Here is a 20,115-nt window from a genome sequence, read left to right on the forward strand (position 1 = left end):
AATGTCAGGATGTGTATCCAGCCTCCAATTTAATTTTGGTTGTTTTTTCATGAAACTGTAGTTACTTAAACTTGATGCAGTCTGTAAATGCAGTATTTTGTGCCCTTAATAAGTTTACCCTGTTATTTTTTTTTTATTCTTGCCTTACTCTAGTTTGTATGCTGCCATAAAAACTAAAACTCCCCACAGAGATCAATAACATCTTCTTTCTTATCTTGAGGTACTGATGATGCATTATACTGTAGCTCAGTCCACCTCCTCTGTTCAGAGAGGAGTTTCCCAATTTGACATAGATGACTACTTCTACTCCTTTTTCAAACCATGTGTCTTTGTTTAAGAAATAACAAAATCTGCCATTTGGAATACATTTCATGAATGATAATCATAGTCTAAAACCTGACTCTACACAACAACCTGCTTCTAAATTCTGGAAAAAACACAGAGAAATGTATTCAACAGTGTTTTATGACAGTGGTTTGTCTCCATCTACATAAACACTGATTCTACTTCAGCCACAGCACACCTGACTGGATCTAATATGCAGCTTGAAAAATCATTTTCTTTGTGGACATGCAGGTCCTCACGAATTTAATCATCTCAGTTCTCATCAATTATCAAGACATTAACAGATGACTGCAGCCAGGAGAATAGCGATTATAAAATGCAGGGAGACGCATCAACACCACATTCATTCGTGTGGACAGTCAAATAGATAAACGACAAATAAATGCGACACACTCGTTTTCTCTCATAGTTCAAGTTTAATGTTTTCCAAAAAAAAAACAAAAGTAAAAGGCGCCGTCTTCTCATTAGTCCAAACATTGTACATAATTTCTCACATCAAGGTAAAAGATATGTAACGACGTCAGAAAAAAGGAAGCAGAGAGACAGACAAATGTGTTGGAGACAAACAGTTATAGCCCTCGTTTGTCAATGAGATCTTGATGAAAAGTGAACCCACGGCAACAGAGAGGCGAGCATGGAAGTTCTCTGGTAACACTGAAAATAAAATGTAAATGGAACACGGTAGCATCTGATCCGAGCACACTTCGCCGTGCCTATGGCTTCAATCGAAGGTCCACACTGTTCCTCTAAGATAGACACAACGAAGAGCAAAACTGGAGTGTACGAGTGACACAATATGAGAGTAGTTAGACTGTGAACTGGCTCTACTTGTTGCTTCGCTGCAGAAATGGAAGTCAAGTCTCCTGAAGAAAGTGAAAGTTTGTAGAGAAACAACGCCTGCCGTCATGGTGCAGGCTTGTCTTTTTATTTCCCACCGTAGCTAACGTTCATTCTTTCAAAACTCCATCACACACACTCTCTCACACACACACACACACACACTTGTAGCCCTCATTCCGAGGAGGTCCATTTTTTTTTTTTTAAACTTTTCTTAGCAAAGCATTTCACGTTATTGCAGTTAATGACATGTAGATACCACAAGTTAACCGTTAAATAGTTTAAAACAAACAGGTAGGGCCAGTATTTTCAGGAAAACAACAACAACAACAACAACACCACCACTCCTCTGTCTTTTGTTTTTGCTGTCAGCTGCACTCAGTAACCATGGCAACAGCGTCCGACGACTCTTGGCAAACCACGTTGAGATCTATGTGAAGTCACCGGCGCTCATCACCGACATAAAATAAGAAACAATTACAACTGTTGCATGGATGTGTTGCATTTTTTTTTTTTCTTGAAATGTTCATTCAGTTCACAATCTCTCATCTATTACAGTGGTGAGAAAAGAAGCAGGTATGTTTTTCTTTTTTCCTAAGTGGTGCTCACGAAAGGCTAAAATGGTATTCATTGACACACATCTCTTAGAAAATGGCTATATCTTAATTCTTAAATAATAGATCCGTAAACCCCGGTCACCGCGCGAGCAGGCAGTAAACACGCCACACCGCTCCACCCATTAAGTGCTCACCTCCAAAACACAGTAACACACCAACACTAGAACACATACAGTATCAATGTTGTCGACTGGCGCCCCGTCAAATGATAAACCACGAAGAAACATTCGTCTCTAGTGCACGCCGAGATCACGCTGGAGAAACAAAACAAACAAACGATGGCAGCTCCGTCCAGTAACGCCGCAACGCTCCGACATCAAGCATTTCATTGGCCTATCGGCAGCACGTTCACCGATCACCGACAAAGGGCGCGTCGTTGCCGATTTGGATTTGTGCGGACAGAAAGCGAACCGACTGTGCGGTCATTCTCCGTCGTGATTACTGAATTTTTCATTGTACGAAGATAAAAACCCAGGAGGAAATTGTTTTTTTTTGCTGCTCTCCTGGTGGAATTTCGTTGTTTACTGGCTCAGTTTGCCCGTCTGCCTGAGCACAACTTACTTACAAGAAAAACCCCAATCAGCACCCACGACCCTCCGCATACACCTCAGTGATAAATAGAAATATTTCACACAGTAGAAAGTCAAACTCATGTTATTGCTTCTGGTGGATTACTTCTCCAAGAGTCGAGAGCTGGGTCGAGTATTCAAATGCTCCTCACGGTGTGATAAAGCCCTCGTGGGATCGACGGGTGGGGTTTGTCACACAAGACAGTGCAGTGAATGTCAAGAGAGCTCAGAAGGAAAAGTGAATCCGAATGTCTCTCCTTCAGATTTGCGGACATTATCTGTACTTTTGAGATTCAATAAGCCCCAGGCAGTTTCAAAAATATATTATTTGTAGACCGTACTCAACCCAGATCTAGTTAACATATGTTTACCCCGCCCGCCCACACCGCGCTTGACCTATAAACAAACGAACCCATCCAGTAACGTGACAAACACTGTCGGTTTTTGCACGTTCGCAAAAAAATGTGTGCGCGTGTGGTGTTTGTGTGTAACAGCACGTCCAGTCTCGTCAGCCAACACACATGAATGAGGTACCCGTCACCTCAGTACTGTGTATCAGGGAGTATGTAAATGCATATATATATGTAACAGCGACTCCAGTGCCTTCACCCGGTCTCGTAGCTTCCAGGGTGAGAATATTGCTTCTTTCAGCTTCCGGACCTTGAACCTTTCCACCCTGCTTGAGACGCCATGCAAACAAACATTCTGCTAATGGTCTGACTCAAACTGCTGCCCGGCAGAGACGCCGAGCCTGAAAAATATACGACCTTTGTGCAAAATATCAGCCCTTTAAATTCTACATGTTTTTTTTCTTTTTGCACTCATTTTTTTTTTTTGTTTAATTCTTTGTCTTCTGTTTGTGCAAGCATGCATCAGTCCCAAGGAGACTGGCTGTGCAATAGGAACAGAGTCCAAAGATGACACGGGGGCGAGGAAAGAGTTGACCTGGGTGTTCGGTAAGGGCAGTGGAAGTGGGGAAGGGGGGGATCTGTGGATTGGCGTCCTCCTCTTCCGGTTTCTACCTGGAGATCATGGAGCTGGACTGGGACTGGTTAGAGGAGGTGGTGGCGGCGCTGAGCTGAGAGAAGCCGCTGTGGCTGGACTCCAGGCTGGTCATCGAACCCCTGAGAGAAGAGACAAGAGATCCAGTGAGCATGTGAGCAGACACAGTATTCACGTGTATGTGACACCTGAGCAACCTCAGTCTGCCAGGGACTAACTGAATACGCCGCGGGTGCACGACTCGTGCTCAGGATGCAGAATCATGCAGCCAAATCAAACCTACAGGAGAAAGATTCACTCTGTGCAGCTCACAACGCTCAGGCTCTGCCGTAAGCTTTGACAACAGTCTGTAATGCCAAATACTGAGCCTAGAAAGTATTCTAAAAACGATATTTGTGTCGAGGCCACAAACAGATCAAAGATGTTTAAAGATTAGCCCTCGATGGCAGAGCATGAAAGTATTTGTTCTGTTTTGTGTTTTACCTCAAGTCCAACGAGTTTTTAATCCAACTATATGTATTAGCATTTATTTGGATATACCCCAATCAGCCATAACATTATGGCCACTCAGAGGTGAAGTGAATACTAATTATCACGGCACATTTTTGTCCTCAGATTTGAAGTTACAAGCAGGAAAAATGGACAAATGGTAGGATTTGAGAGACTTTGGCAGGGACCAAACTATATCGGTGTATATAAGGTAAATTTTAGTTTCTAATGATATAAAGTATATACCTGCGTAATGCATAACAAAATGCAGCAGAAGGAAATACTCCAAAAAGACAAATATGACAGTTTCTCATAAGAACAGTCCCCACTTTGCATGAAAGGCTGTTAAGTCCTTAGAGATGTTTCATAACCTTTAATCTTTAATGCAAAACGGTTCAAGTGATTATGAACAACTGTGATAGCTGAGTAAAGTATTTAATTTTGAGGAGGCGCACATCAGCTGTGAGTTACAAGTAAATAAACTGTAAACGCATGTCATGTCATAAATAATATTTTTTTTTAAATGATGTTTACATGGCATGTACACATTACAGACATGACAAAAAAAACCTCTAAACTTTATATTTTTAGCTCAAAATGGCATTTCAGACACTCGGACCTTTAGCAACCAACCAAATGTGTCAACTGTTAGAAACAAACATCTTGTTAAATACGACCAGAGAGAGTTAGATGATGTTTTCTCAAGTCTGTTTTAGAAGATAGAATAGAATGAAAAGGCAATGACATTAAGGTAAATTGGAGGAGTAAATGGATGAGTGTGAAAAAAACAAAACAAATATAAAATAATTTGATTGTGCTATTTTTGTACACTGTTGCATGTGAGTGTGTAAACTTGAATATGCAGGAGTTGAGAGGGTGTCTGCTGAACCCAGCCTAGAGATCCTCTTATTAGTCATATTGTTAGTCATGCAGGCGGGGTAACTAAAGCAAGTTAGAGTGTAGTCTTAGTGCAAAAATATTTTCTTCAGCACGAACAAAGCAACAAAATCCCGTTAGCCGACGCTAACGAAAGTCAGAAGCGATAAGAGATGCAACAAGGGTCACTTTGCTGCATCAGAAGCGTGATGTAAGGCCTCTCTGATCAGCAGCCAGAAGCAGCAATGACAATGAGCTAGTGCTAAAAGAAAAAGGGGCAATCACTGAGCCACTTACAAACTCTGCACATCACAGCAAGCCGTTCTTCGCAGGAAGAAGACAGAGCAGGAGGAGGAAGAGGAGAAGGAAGAGGAGGAGGAGGAAGAGGAGGAGGGGGGGGTGAGCGACAGAACAGGAGTGGATTGGACAGAAAAAGCGGATTAAAAAAAGTCTCCAGGGGAGAGAAGCATCCTCATTTCAAAACTCTGGGCCTGGAAAACTCATGATGCTCTTTGATAATCTGAGCAACATTACAGACTTAATTCATTCATCAAATGTCATACGTGGCGCTATGTGGTAGCTTGTAGAGAGGGAAAACTGAAAGAAGACAGGATGAGAAATGAGCAGCGATAAAGGAATAATTCAAAGGAAACGGTCACAACATCATGGTAAAACAGTAAAAATATGGATCCATACACGGCATGGAGACAGGTATGTATTTTGTCTTTCACTCACTCACTCACACACACACACACACACACACACTCACACACCGAGGTACCAACCTGAAGTCCTCAGAGCCCAACACCTCAGTGTAGTACATGACTTTACACTTGTGGGAGGAGACCTGCAGGGTGGCCAGCACGTCGTCCACTCGGGGCAGGTTGGTAGCCGAGCAGGCCGGCATGCTGTGGAACTTCCACTGGAGGATGTAGAAACCTGGCCAACGCGTGATATGGGAGCCCTGAAAAGAAGATATTCACAGAACAGATGAAATTAGTAATGAAAAACTAAAATATAAAAACCCAGTCCCGGCTTGTAATCGCTGATCCTCACCTGCACACTCTCGCCCTCCTTGCAGGTGAGCGGCGACTCCACCATGCTGTAATCTTGACCCAGCGTCCAGGACTTGTCGATAAGCTGGACGTTGTTGCCTCCCGGCGAGGTGATGCCGTGGGCTCCCAGGGGGTCTTTACGCGGCGGCTGCGGGGCCCGCTTCGAGTGGTAGATGTTGAAAACGACGTCGCCTTTGCACACGTCAAAGTCCCAGGTGATGACAGAGGAGGCGTCAATGATCTCAATTAGAATCTGGTCGGAGAAAAGAAATGGAGGGGAGGTTTAGGTGGATGCAAGAAGTAAAGGCAGTAAAGACAAGGAACAGGCAGAGCAAAGAAGAAATCTGTAGAGGTTTGGTTTATAAGGTAAACACGGAAATCAAATCTATTTCCAGAAAGGCGATTACATACAACAGTGCATCTGTCTCTGTGATGTAAATGAACATCTGTCTTAACACTTTACTACCACCAGGTGGCAGAACCTTCAATAAAACTAGCAGAGACACTGCGCAGCTCTCTTGCCCTACATATTCAGCCAACACTTCCACCATTACGTCTCACCGTGGCCCCGTGTGCTCTGCCTCACCTCATGTGGAGCTCCCTTGAAGATGCTGGCGCTTTGGTAAATTGTCTCGGTCCACAGGCGGACGTCCTCGTTCTCGAGCTCCTCGGCCGTGCGGTACATCGACTTGGGAACAAGGCCGCCCTCCGGTACCTCACACTGCAGAGGGGAAAATGTGCACATAAAACACACACACAGAACTGGGTCAGCAAAGGAGATTTCAATGGGTCAGGTCCAAGAACATTCTAGCCTGGTGTGGCCAGATTAAATTTTTATCAGAGTGTGGATTTCATTACGAGGCAAATTTCGACCGATACAATGAAAAAGAAACCTCGCCGTGTAATTAGAAAGTCCAACAATCACAAATGTGGACTCTAAACAGCTCACTTCTATGACGGCAGCCATTTTGTTATACACAAATTCAACTCCATGGCTCTAGCATCCGAGGTGTATGACTATGCCGCTGTTACTCTTCTGTCTCTCTGCAGATTATTTGCCAGAGCAGAAGGATTTTCTAACAGAGTGTCAGACCAAGTTTCCTCCACTCTAAGGAAGTCCATATTCAGATTTAAATCTTCATCCAACACTCACCATACACTCTCCTCCCAGGAAGTCTGGGATGATCTCCTTGTCTATGTAGTCCACAAGACCTCCAGGACCCTGGTAGTCATTGCCTGCATAGATCAAGAACTTCTTGCGGGTGTTTTCATCAATGAATGGACTGACCTATGGGCAGAGGAAGAGGTGGACATATAAATTAATGACGTACAAGTCTGTATGAACTTACCACAACAGCATGAGAATGCTTGTGTTTGTTTACATTAACACTTTTCTCCTCACAGTTCATAAATCTGAAGTACTAGGGACGAGAGACTTTGTTATTTTTAAGGCCAATGGTGCTGTAACACATTAATATTTATAACAACACCTTTCAAATACTGCACAAATAAAGTGCTACTTCTAAACCACACAGTTCGTATCTCCTCCTGGTCCTCACCAGTGTCCAAAGAACAGGGAAGACTCTTGGAGCTCTCAAGATAAGCAGCCGTCCCAGAGTCTCAGGGTAATTAGCCTCCACGACTTCAATGATCCTCAGCAGCGCCTTGACTCCCGGCCGCCACAGGTGACGCATGTTCAGCCCCTCCAGGTCTACCAGGCACGTCCAACAGCTACATAAGAGGAAGTGAAGGGATTAGTGTCTGGATAAACCCGTGCCACAAACACAACTGGGCTACAGCCTCTCTCTGCCCATTAGCACCTGTCACCCTGAAGTGAAGCTTAAGTGGTGATGGCAACGGTTGCTAATACTGGATCCCTCCGCCCCGCCCACATCCTCCTTTCTCTAGTGCAGCGAGATGACAGCCACTCATAGTTCACATGCCTTCCTGTGTGGCTGTTACCCCAGCCACCTACAGAGGCCTGACAGATGACAGAAACCATATCGGTTGCCACCCTCGCACTCTGTCCATCGCCACCTAAATGAGTGCACTCACAAACAGGCCTTGTGCATTCTTTCCATTCTGCGGAAGATAATTCTACAATGGACTTACTCATATCTGTGTGTGCACCTGTGTCCAGGCTTACACAGCTGAATTGTAGCCGAACAGCTGGTTTGCTTTTAAGCTGCTTGGTGGACAAATGGGAGGACTAATGCCGCCTAATTTTTTTCATCCTTTCCACTTAATCCGACGTTTCTGCTCATTCACATTTAAAGCTTTTACTACACTTTTAGATAAAAAAAAATAAGCACAGATTGAGACCAGATGCTTGCCGGTGAGTTCCCATTTTTGGTCTGGCTCCAAGTAGGGGCATCGGTTTCCCTATTTGAGGTGGTACAGGCATCTGATGAGGTTTACCGGGCATGTCCAAATGGGAGGAGATCCCAGGCTAGACCCAGAATTCAAGGGGGGGACAATATATTTCGACTAGGGCTGGGAACTGGAATGTGTTGCTGAGTAGAGGGACGTCTGGAATTCACTGATTAGCGTATCAGGACATTCTGATCTAGCAAACAGACCTCCGTAAAGTGTATTTGCTTATTTTATTTTAGTTTTATTGTAATTCAATAACATACTAATACCAATAAATCAACATATCCACCCATTTTAAAAGATGGAACATGAGTATACCGTATATGACAGTACACTGGTTAATCGGATGGCTATGGCTCAGGCGGTAGAGCAGATTGCTCCATGACTGTAGGGTTGGCAGTCTGATCTCTCGCCCTTTCACACAAGACACTGAACTACTGCCACTGGAATGAGTGGGTGAATGAAAAAAGTTGTAAAGCCCTTTCAGTACCACTAAGAGCGCAGACACAATAGCCCTATGTAAATGGACCTGCCTGTTAGTGTTTTTTAGATCCACTATCTAGATTTAGTTTGCTTCTGTACTAGTGGTTTACCTGATGGGTCGACCAAACACCTTGGTGTTCTCCTCACAGCGTCTCAGGCCCTCTTCATTGATGGACAACACCTGAAAGCAACAGCAGGCAATTTATACATGTACTGTACATAGTGTCATTAACGCATCTGTCAGGACATACAACTCCAACATCATTTATTCCCTCACCCTCTAATCCAACCTGGCCTCTAAACACCAGTACACGCAAACCTGAATTTGCATTGCATCTTGTGTTACATACATGTCTGAGTAGAGACTCCTCCCCGAGAGCGCGCACCAGTCCCTTGGTGTCCATCTGGCCCAGCCTCAGGATGTACAAAGGACGGCCGTCTGGTGGAACAAAACAAATATTTACATGATCCATCACAAGCACATTTACATTCTACAAGACAGCATGTTAAGTGGAAAGCTCTGCATTGTCTGCCATCTGCTCACGTAATGTGCAAGACAATACACGAATGAGTACACAGAGTAAAGCTTTAATGGTTTGTCCCCGTCCATCACATACATAATGTTTGCAGATATTTTTAAATGAGAAGATTAAACACACATTGATGTGGGCACATAAGAGGCAGATTTGATTTATACGGTCTTGATTGTCTCCAAATAAGGAATCCAGAGTCTGCACCCAGATTAATTGTGTGGCTGTGTGTTTGTGAGTGTAACTTGACTCCGTAAGAAACGCTTAACAGCAATAGCACAAGTATAAGCAGCTCTGCAACAGCCTGCACAAAAGCGTTAGCGTCTATATGCAAAATATTTTGTATAAATGTATGCCAGAGCCTAAATCTGTTTACTACATGACAACCTACCTCTGTCATGATGGTGCCAGCCGCCAGTGTAGTAGTCCTGAAGGACCTGTGGAGAGCTCCAGGTCTCCAGCAGGTAGTCCACCTGGTGTTGCTTCCTCCAGGTCAGAGACTGGCACAAGATCTCTCGTGCCTTGTCCATGTTGAAGTCCCTGGCCCGCAAGAAACGCAGGATGTGCTCGTCTTTTGGGATCTGGATAGCGAGGGGAAAGCATGAATTAATATTATTTGCTTCTGTATCTACCTAAAGATAACACTGTTGTTGTTTTTTTTTTGTTGTTTTTTTTTAAACAGCCCATTACCTTTCCCTTGTGTGTCTCCTGAAGCCACTTGCGAAGTCTGATCAGACAGCTCTCCTGTAGCGGGGTCAAGTCTCCCAGGTAACGTTTGATATAGTCTGCATCCAGTTTGTCTGCAACACAGAAGGTCACAAGATAAATTCCTGTACAGCATATTAATAGCCAATAGAATCTTCCTAGTGGAGTACATACAATTTTAATTTCTTTCGTAAATGTAGAATTAACCAAATCAGCTTTTCTCTTGCACAGGAATCTGTACAACTACAGTGTGGTGTACCCCAGGGAGCCGTTCTCGGGCCACTATTCTTCATTTATTTAGTGATTAAACATATATACCAAAGCCGTTGTTCCTATGATGTTTGCAGATTACACAACCCAAATTATCAGTCATCGATTACAGCTGTTAACTCTATACATAGCTTTATTTTCTTTGCAGAATAAATATCTCTAAATATTATATAATCTAACTGAATTATTACAACATAATATAAAACTCCCCAAAATCACACAAGTTTGTGTTCCTTAAAGAAATAACAACAATTTGAGTCAGACTGTCATTAATATAAAATAAGGATAAAATCCATCAACTGCAGAAGCTGACCATCAGGTGTGCCCGCCTGGGTTTCCGTGAGGCTGTCTGCCTGAAGTACGGTGCCGTCCTGCTTAGCATCCTGCGAGGCGCCGTCCTTGCCGTCGGTAGCCAGCGGGATAGAAACAGCTGGTGTGGCATCAAGTTTGGGGAGGACGGCTGGGCTGGTGGAGAGGCTGGTCGGCCTGGTGAGAGGCAGGGAACTGGAGGAAGGAGTCCAGCGGGGCATATGAGTAATGCCCTCGTCTTCTAGCTCCTTCAGGTAGTACTCTATGATTTCCTTCCCCTGTGGGGGACACCAGTAAAGAGAGGAGGTGTGAGAATGCCAATGCCCGAAATATCTGTTTGTTATTTCTGACTTAAGTGCCAGGTTATAATAACAGAGAGAGCAGTGGGAATCCTGCCTAAATAAAGTAGGATGACTAAGTAGGCCGTCAACGGAAGACCCAGTCTCGGCTGATTCATTTATGCAAGCTCATTTATGTAATTGAGCATCCATTCTTTCACAAACTAGTGTGTACACGCAGATCACTGGGTTGGGTCCCAAAGCTGCTTCACTAACCACTACTCCACAGCTCCACCCAGCATGCGCATGAACAGAAATGACTCGTGCTCCACAAAAATCAAACAGATTGACCACACTTCTGGTTATTTTACACAGCCAGTCATTAGGTTGTTGTGGATAAGGGTGCTCCGGTCAATCGGCCGATATTCCACTTGAATAGTTTGATTTGTGACGCCTGCAAATTGCAGATGAGATGACGCATGAACGTGAGATCATTTCCTGGCACACAATCAAAATGGACTCGGGCCCCAGATGCGTGCTTTCTGTTGCCCTGGTCACTGGACAGGAACATAAAAATGTAGCGCCCCCAGTGAAGGTACCATTAACAGGGTCCTTGCATACTGTAAATGCTGGCGTCAGCAGCCAAGTATCATGACAGATGAATATCTACCTATTGGATAGAGTTGGCCCTCAAACTGGTAGAGTTTAGACAAGAAGACGACTGTTTTGGTTTCTTCCATTGTTCTTCCTGTCAGTCTACTGGAATTTAAAGGAGTCAACTGATAAGATTGTTTTCGGTTTCTTCTATTACACTACTGGAATTTATTTTTGAGGCTTCAGTTTATTTTATTTATTTTCGAACCTGTATTCTTAGCACATTTTTAATTTTTTTTTAGATTTTTAAATAATAAAAAATATAAATTTTATTCCACAGGAAAGCCGGGGCTACATTTGCTCTACTTTTATGTGTTATCAACTATCCAGATTCAGAATTCCTGAGTAACTGACGGAGACACATTATCCTGCTTTTTACGCCCTTATTGGAAACACGGAAATGAGTATTTTTTGAAGCAGCTTCAGACGGACCCTGTAATAAGTTGGCCAGCCAGTAACCCTTCCCATGATGGGCTGCAATAATCCTGGAGCACCCCTAGTTATGCGTTTTTGTGAATGTAGAGAAGGGAAGTGTAATGTAATGACTGGATTTAACAATACCTTCTTGATACTGCCGGCATACTGTTTCATAGCGATCTTTTCCACGGTGCTTTCGAAGCCGAAGAAGGACTTGATGTCCAGACTGGCCGTCTGCTCGAAACATGTCCAGTCCTCATTGTCCGGGTGGACCTGCACCAACGCATATTGTATTGTTATTATTATACTGTATACACATGCAGAAGCAAGATGACCACGTTACTATGGTAACCACACACCCAGCTTCACTAGGTGATGACGCAGAGAGAGAGAGAGCAATTTTCACACTGTGCTCTGTGAGTGGGAGAGTGCGTGTCAGTCTGTCCATGTAAAATAAGCCAGCATTTTGCAGATGAGCAATTTGGAGTGTTGCGTAAATAACTGAAACAAAACATCAAACGAACTAGTCGGCATCTTTCACAATACCTGTTTCAGCGGATTCTAGCAAGCTCTGTGGGGGTGGCGCTTAAGATGAGTCATACAAATATTTTTCCGCCCTCGTTCTGGTATATTCCACAAACTTAATTTCACAAAAATAACTGATTTCTCATTGGATTTGGGCTTCACATCATTCATTTTTGTAAGGAGTCAAGAGTTAAATGCTTTCACAGTGCTGGTGGCTTCATCACCCTCGGTGACCAAAATATTTCAGCTTTAGCTAGGACAATTAACACTAACTGAGCTGTACATCCTGGTTACTATTAGCACAGCATGCTAAAGTACACAGTAAGAACCTCTGTGCTGCCTTGGACCTAAAATTAGCACACTAGTTGGTTGGAGGCTAATACGATGTGCTTGACCTCATTAACTCAAAGACTAGCCCGTCCAGGCAGATCTGGAGTCAGTGTTGAGTGCGCCGAGTACAAAAGAGTGTGTGTGGGAGAAAATGGGAGACACGCTGATTCCAGATCAGTATTTGCGAGTGCTCAGACTGCATAACTCAAAGAGAGCCAGAGATGGGCAGAGATAACTGGAAGCATGCTCAGTGCTAGTCTAAACGTGGCTTTTTTTCTGCAGGGAAGAGATTAAAAGGGGCACAAACATTAACATGGAAGCGCTTGCTGCAGCTTGCCATTCAGCAGCTCAGCGTCAGCCATCAGAGCATCAGTAACCACTCATTTGTCTCCGTTAATAAGAGAGTCTCTTGCAACAAACTACCATGATCATTGTTTGAATAATCACTGTGCTAAGTATACACCGATGAGCCGTAACATTGCTGATTATCTCGTCATCATGGCACATGTCAGTGGGTGGGATTCAATAGGCAACAAGGGAACATTAAAAGGATTTGAGCAACTCTGACATGGACCAAATTGTGCTGGCTGTGATAATTGTGGGGTGTTCCTGGTCTGCAGTAGTCAGTGGTCTTAAAGTTGTGTTTGAGCTGTGTGTATTTACTTGCGTATAACAAGGTGCTTTTCTTTCAAAATAAAAAAAAAAGAGGCACATGCTACTGACCGAATAGCAGCAGGTCTCGTGGATGATGACCCTGTTGGAGAAGGTCTCATTGTGGGACTCAATGTGCAGGGTCCTCTCCTTTCGGTTCAGTGTGTTCTTCTGGATGAAGTAGACGTAATCTACGCCTGCGATCTGTAAACCATACACAGTAAGTCACGTTAACAGAAACGAATCTACAAAAACAACTTGATACTAGGAAAGACAATGATAAGAAAAGGTAGATCACAATCACGCCATGATAAAACATTATACTTGTGATGCATATCTGGATATTGGCTTAAGATCTCAAGTGCAACGCACCCTTTTGAGAAGGCGTGGGGCGTCCACATCCAGGGCACAGCGTCTCTCGACCTTGTGGGTGGAACCGTCCTCGCTGGTCTCCTCATCCACCACGTCACTCGCCACAAACATGGGAATGAGGTGGCAGGTGGGGAAGCGGCGCTCGTAAGCCTGAAAGAGAAGCAAGGTACAGAAACGTGTGTTTACGCAGCAGTTTTTAAACTCTTCTACATCATTAGGAGATTTTTTTTTTTTTTGTGGAGAGTTAAGTTATATAAACAGCGTTATTCACATGGAGTTCTTTGTGTGTGGCTTCAGCCTTTGTAAGCATGGAGTTCTTTTGTTAACTCTTTGGAAAGAGAACGGCTATTGATGTTTGTTTCTGTAAATACAATTGAAAGGCTCAGGATAAACTCGGCTACAATGGGTCTTGTATTTGTCAGCTTACATAAAACCTATTAGAAAACACTTCACATATTCTTTCAGAATGCAAGCACTGAGCTGTGAGGGACTGGAGAATTTAAAAAGGTGGGCAGAGAACAGCCTCGTGCTGCAAACAAGTGAGAGGCCAAACAAAAGCTCCTTCAACTTTGTACTGTTCCAAACTTCTCACTTGTGCTAATCCAAAGCACAGGAATGGCCCAGACTCAGCTGAAAACTGTTTTAACTGCTTTACAACACAGGGTTTGATACGTAAGACCAAGCTCTGTGCCCAAGAGCAACACTGTGTCTCCAAAATGTGTGTGCTAAGAAATGCAAAGCACAGGCAAACTCTGCTTTAATGCAGAGGACAGTCAGTGGTTATGCAACAAGGCTTTGGTACCACAATGTGCAACGCCCATTTCCTAATATTTTCCCCAATCCACACCCTCCTGCCATCTTAGATCTGATTGGCGTGCTTGCACAACAGGCAAGTCTAGCCAGTAAACCTAGATGTCTATGATAACATTTGCTGGAGATGATATGATAAGTCATAATACCGAGACCAGTCTGAGCAAATGAGTGGATGACACAGATTTAGAAGGCGCTGGAGCGTGAAGAGAAAGAGAAACTAGGTAAAATACTACGATGTGTGGGATGTGGCAGTGCAATCCAGTCCAGTCCAGCCAGAAATTCAGCATTAATTTGAAATAACAGAGAGCTGTTGATTCAACAGTGTTTTAATGTTAGAGGCTGTAGTTTGTAGTAGTATTGAACTGTATTGTACTGACATTCGTTCCTATTGTTTTGACATTCTAGTCAGGGGCTAAATAACAGAAACACTTCAGTGTGTAATTGAATCTAGTTTAATGACACTCCTCCACAATGATCATCCAGTTGAGTTAGCCCCTTTCCGATGCCGTTTTAATTGGGGCTGAACCAACTCATGGCAAGGCAAAAGGTTTTTTGCGTCATTTTTCCTCACATAGACATGCATGTTAGGTTCACTAGTGATCCTACATTGGTCGTAGGCGTGCAAGTTAGTAATTTCCTTTGCAGGAAATTACATCTGCATTTCACATTACAATCTACACAAGTCATTGAGGTTGAATCGTACTCCACGCTACTAATAAAAGTTTATTCTCCATTTATTATTTAGTGGTTAACCAAAAAATTAATGGACTTAGACTTTATTGATCCACAAGGGAAATTGGTACTTGGTCACAGAAGCTCAGATGCACAAAAACATCTCTTGAAAACCCCTAATAAAAAGAAAAATAGATAATAAAATGAATGCATTAATTAAAAAACAGAAATATAAAACAATTGTTTGTTTGATGCAAGCCCAAGTTTCAACATAAACTGATCCTTATTAACATCCATGACCTCACTTGTGTATGTCATGTTTTGTGAAGTGAGTGCACAGTATGCGTGAAAATGCCTGCTGAGAGAGATTCAAGTCTAAAAGAGAGAACAGGAAAAGACTACACAAGATAAACCCTTAGAACAAGTGCTGCTTACAAGACTTTTTGGGCTGGCCGAGTGTCAGCTAGTGTCAGCTGAATCGCTCTGACAAACAAGCTGTGTCTGGTGGAGCACAGGACAACCTGTATGTCTACGTGTTCTTTTGAAAACCCTATGAATAGAAGATTTGCGTGAAATCTGACTGACCTTAATATTCAAACAGGCTCAACAGGAACTCTAAAGTTTTTTTTTATCCAGGGCCATTTCTGGCTCATTTACTGTGTTATCATAAAATGTCAATCTTTATGACGAGCTCTTGCAAACCTTCTCTCCCATATCGAGAAACAGGTCCAGTGTGTTTGCTGTGTTGCTTTGTGTTAAGCAGGCTATAGAGTTCAGCAGCTCAGGGCATACTGCTGCCAGGCCTGCAGATGCACTCGGCTGCCCACTGTTCAAGTGAATGCTGAGCTCTGTTATTCAGCCCTGAAGCTCTGGAACACTGGGCGCACGGCTTTCTACTGTCGTCAGCACAACAGCAACTGACTGTAAACATCAGTTTCACCCGTTAAAACTGCCGACGACGAACGCAACCACAAATGACACATGTACTCAAAAAACAACACTGCTTTCCATCCCAACAACAGGCTTTCATACTGTACAACGTTTCATTATTAGTCATTTAGAGGAGCAAAAATCCTTCCTCAGAGTCTTGTTCTGCCTCTTGTGTACTGAAAACAGATTGACTATTATACAAGGGAGCAGGGAGGTCATGATACAAGGTTATTCATGGAAAAAGGGGAATGTAAGGAGATGCTGTTAGCCACTGCTGATGTTTTTTCTTCCTCAAAACACTAATCTGGTCTCAACTTGTGAAAGTTAGTGTAGCACAACGGTAGAAACTCTTTCCCTATAATTTAGAGATTTCCAACCTTGTCGCCTGCCTTGACAATGTTACATGTGAGGAACAAAACTGCAGTGGCAGGTTGTTCCGATAAATAAATGAACAATAAATTTCCATGTTTGTTTTATTTTTACGTGCCAATGCCTAAATGTCAACAGGCTTCAGAGCACACAGAAAATAAGCGCGTTCTTCCGGGTGTCATGTTTCCATTGCTGACGATTATTGCTGCCGAATTCAGTGGAACAAGAATGACTGCTGATTGTGCTAGGGCTCAGATTCCGGCCTATTCAATTTTGAGCAAGTCAAGTGAAGGCCACAAATTATTCTGTACTTTGTAGTTGTGAATATACCAGTGGAAATGAATCTGCAAGTGAAATTCCAATTTGTTTCTAAAGAGTAGAAAAGAAGGACTTGTGAACATGTATATAAACTCAAATCAGATGCAAAGCAGACAAGCACATGAAATTCAGGACTTAAGACTTCCACACAGACAGTTATATTTGAGAAGTTTAAACACAAAGCTTCTGCTGCCTTCACATCCGCTGTCACGCGACATTTTCACAGTCAACAAACCTCAAAAATGCAACTCATCCAGGATATGTCAACTCAGACCTAACAGGATCTGACCCACATTCATCTCCTTTGCGCCTCGCAGAAAACCTCCAGTCACATCTCACGTGATGAAGCACACTGCAGACGTGACTAAAAATACACCGCTCAACAATAACGTGCCAAAACATTCAGCCAGGTAATATACTGACCTACAATTTAATACTTCGAAACAACAGGCTATGTTATACCTCGCGGGGTTTTCCCAGTCTCTTAGTGTGTACAAAGCATTTCGTGCATGTTTGCAAATCTGTAAGTCTACACCAAAGGGAGTTACTCTCACCCACAGAAAATACAGTTCCTGGACTGTCTTTACAGACATGTTTGTAGTTCAGCCTTTTCTTCCATGGCTTATCTGCAGTAACGTGTAACACATCTGAATTATACCCACGTGGTGGCTAGTAATAGCTTGGCAGATGCTTTAAGTGGTTGACCGAAAATAACAGAGAGGACTTTATCTCCACCTTGATGCTAGTTTGAAACAGCTCAGATTATAACTCAAACTGTGGAAGCGTCCATACGCAGCGAACTCTCACGACTGCACCGTTTGCAGCTGGTCATTATTAAGGAAATATGTAACTTAACTCCATGTGGCTACTTTGCATACATGAAAACATCACTAATTACCACATGCCAACACAGATTCAACCACTTTATTCGTTACTTCTTGTTTAGATTTATTTATTAGTTTAGTTGGTCATAACCATGTGTTCTGAATACAAAAGTTATAGTTCAAAAACAAATAAGATCAGTCCAACACCCAAAACAGATTTCCATGTAACTTCTTAGTAAGCAGCACAAAGCAGAACTACAAACAATGACCAGTAAGGAAAGGGCACAGATGACACATCAACCTCAACAGACATGGAAATCTAACTCTTCCAGTAAATCTTCACTTTTCCTTTGCCACAACTCTTTCCTGGAGCATATTTAAATATGTCCTCCAAGTTTCCGAACTAGGTCAAACACCGGGGACGTCGAAGAAAGAGAGCAAGAACATTGTCCCTCAGTCTCCATAGTGACAAGTCTTGTTCGGACACACCTCAAGAAGCCAGGCTATGAGTAATGGTTCGTGGAATTTGGCTGGAGGTTTTATGTGCCTTTCTGGGTGAATGAGAGAAAATACAAAAACAATACATGGTTACGTTCCTGCATACACAGGAAACTGTTTAGCCTTTGGCCAAAAGGCAACGTGGATAAGGGCACGGGTGTGGAAAATAAGATCTATTCTGCTCAGGAAGGGAGATTCAGGAAACCCATTTTTTCCGAGGGGATACACAATACACTTGAAGGCTATAAAGGGTTGCATGGTGCATACCTGTGTCATACTACAAGAAAAACAAGAGTGCTCAAGAAATTCAAGACAATGAACAAGACATTTTTAGGAAAAATGCCAAAAGCCAAAGTTCAGATGCACTGTTTCTGTCTATTCACAGCTGCAAGCAGGAAATGATCTTGCACCAAACGTTTTGGATGTGTTGTATATTTGATAATGCCATTTTCTCATCTAATAAAAGGCTTAAAAGTGAGACGAGGGGTCAGCGCGTTATGGGCAAGATGACAATACTTTGATTATATGTGTTATAAGACCAACATTAACCAGAAAACACTTCCCCAGTAGCAATGTCACACATTTCTACAGCTTATGAAAAAGGTTGTGTAATAGAGGCGACAGCCGCCCAGAGGTCAGCCTCCGCTATTTATATCAGCTGGCCGGGAGAGTGGGAACATTTTGGTCGGGGGCACTTTTCAGATTAAGATATTTGATGAGGAAAGCTTAGAGATGATGTAAAAACATACCAGCGAACACAATACACAAAGCTGACAGACAGCCAGTTGATGTGGCCACAGAGGAAATCCACAAGAAGGAGGAACAGTTGTATAAGAAACACTTGAACATGTTGTGTTTGGAACCTCATGACAGTGTATACATAGCAAACTGTGACGTTTTTTTCATTTATAACAAACAAATGAGTCAGGGCGACAGTTCACAGAAAGGATAACAGCAGCAAAGGCTTCATGAGACACTAAAACTTTCTCTCAACCGCTGAAGTATTGTTCCAATCTCAAATAGAGTGTCGTCATATTTTACCGTTTCTCTTAAGCTGCTGTCAAATATATATATATATATAATATATATATATATATAAATAAATATAAATATACGCCACCCTTGACGCAAGATACAAACAAAACCTGGCTTTGTGTGCGGGCCACTGCCTGGAGTATGACGTCAATTAGTTTCATTTGGCGTCAAAAATCATTAGGAGTTCCACCTCAGGCAGTCCTGGGCCTTGACCAGTCCTGGACATCATTACGTGGGTTGAGACAATAGATTAGTCAAATATTTGTACTTGTCCACTATATGGATGCCAAATAATTAATTGGACTGGGTGGGTCGTGACCGGTGCTGCTTCCAAAGAGGAGGCCTTTGTCTGGAGAATTGGTCGTCACAAGAATATATGGAAAACTATTAGGGATGGTTAACAGCACAATACCAACAACGCTAAATGACTCACAATGTCATGTCGCATGGCACACAACCTGCTTCTGGAAATAATGATCATGAAGCACAAGTCCTCACTGTTTAAAGTAAACAGGTGAAGGAGGAGGTGGTGTAAAGGATGGCATATTAAGAGGAAAAATCCTCAAGGGTTCATTTCACAGAGTGAAGCTAGGGAGGCTTGGAAGAAAATCAATTAAAATGAATCTAATGTGTAAAAATTACTTAAATTCTGTGGAATGGCACCACTCATGAGACACTGTCATTGAGCCACTTCGTCCAAAAGTCCAAATACTTCAGTGTATTCTGTGTAGATGCAAATTTTTTAAAGCTTTTAAATCTTTATTTAAACACCGACATGGACCATACCCAAGGCACAGCCTAAGCAAATTAGGGATTTGAGGAACAAACAAACACAAGCAAAACCTAAATTAAAGGAAATGCCTTCACAGGAATACTTGCTCTCGCTCGTCGGTAGACAGCAGGCGGTCAAACAAGACCTTTCTGCTACGTGAAGGGTTTACTCGCTATTTTTTAAGTGCAGTTATGTTT

At 42.8% G+C, this 20,115-nt stretch overlaps 1 protein-coding gene across 1 annotated transcript in view; it reads right to left on the minus strand.

The window, feature by feature from the left end:
* Positions 1 to 386: 386 nt before the first annotated feature.
* LOC311502189 (SEC14-like protein 1) overlaps positions 387 to 20,115 on the minus strand; it is a 28,815-nt gene continuing 9,086 nt past the window's right edge. The window contains exons 3-16 of the mRNA XM_084564315.1: positions 13,688 to 13,837; positions 13,388 to 13,519; positions 11,954 to 12,082; positions 10,465 to 10,738; positions 9,867 to 9,976; positions 9,568 to 9,757; positions 8,997 to 9,085; positions 8,757 to 8,827; positions 7,350 to 7,521; positions 6,944 to 7,078; positions 6,377 to 6,511; positions 5,792 to 6,043; positions 5,521 to 5,699; positions 387 to 3,492 (exon numbers count right to left, since the gene is read on the minus strand). Coding sequence (XP_084420441.1) covers positions 3,387 to 3,492; positions 5,521 to 5,699; positions 5,792 to 6,043; positions 6,377 to 6,511; positions 6,944 to 7,078; positions 7,350 to 7,521; positions 8,757 to 8,827; positions 8,997 to 9,085; positions 9,568 to 9,757; positions 9,867 to 9,976; positions 10,465 to 10,738; positions 11,954 to 12,082; positions 13,388 to 13,519; positions 13,688 to 13,837 — 2,124 coding nt within the window. The 3' untranslated portion in view covers positions 387 to 3,386. The remainder of the gene's footprint in view (positions 3,493 to 5,520; positions 5,700 to 5,791; positions 6,044 to 6,376; positions 6,512 to 6,943; positions 7,079 to 7,349; positions 7,522 to 8,756; positions 8,828 to 8,996; positions 9,086 to 9,567; positions 9,758 to 9,866; positions 9,977 to 10,464; positions 10,739 to 11,953; positions 12,083 to 13,387; positions 13,520 to 13,687; positions 13,838 to 20,115) is intronic.

This window comes from Chelon labrosus (genome assembly GCF_963514085.1).
Source record: "Chelon labrosus genome assembly, chromosome: 2".
In the NCBI taxonomy this organism is placed as follows: Eukaryota; Metazoa; Chordata; class Actinopteri; order Mugiliformes; family Mugilidae; genus Chelon; species Chelon labrosus.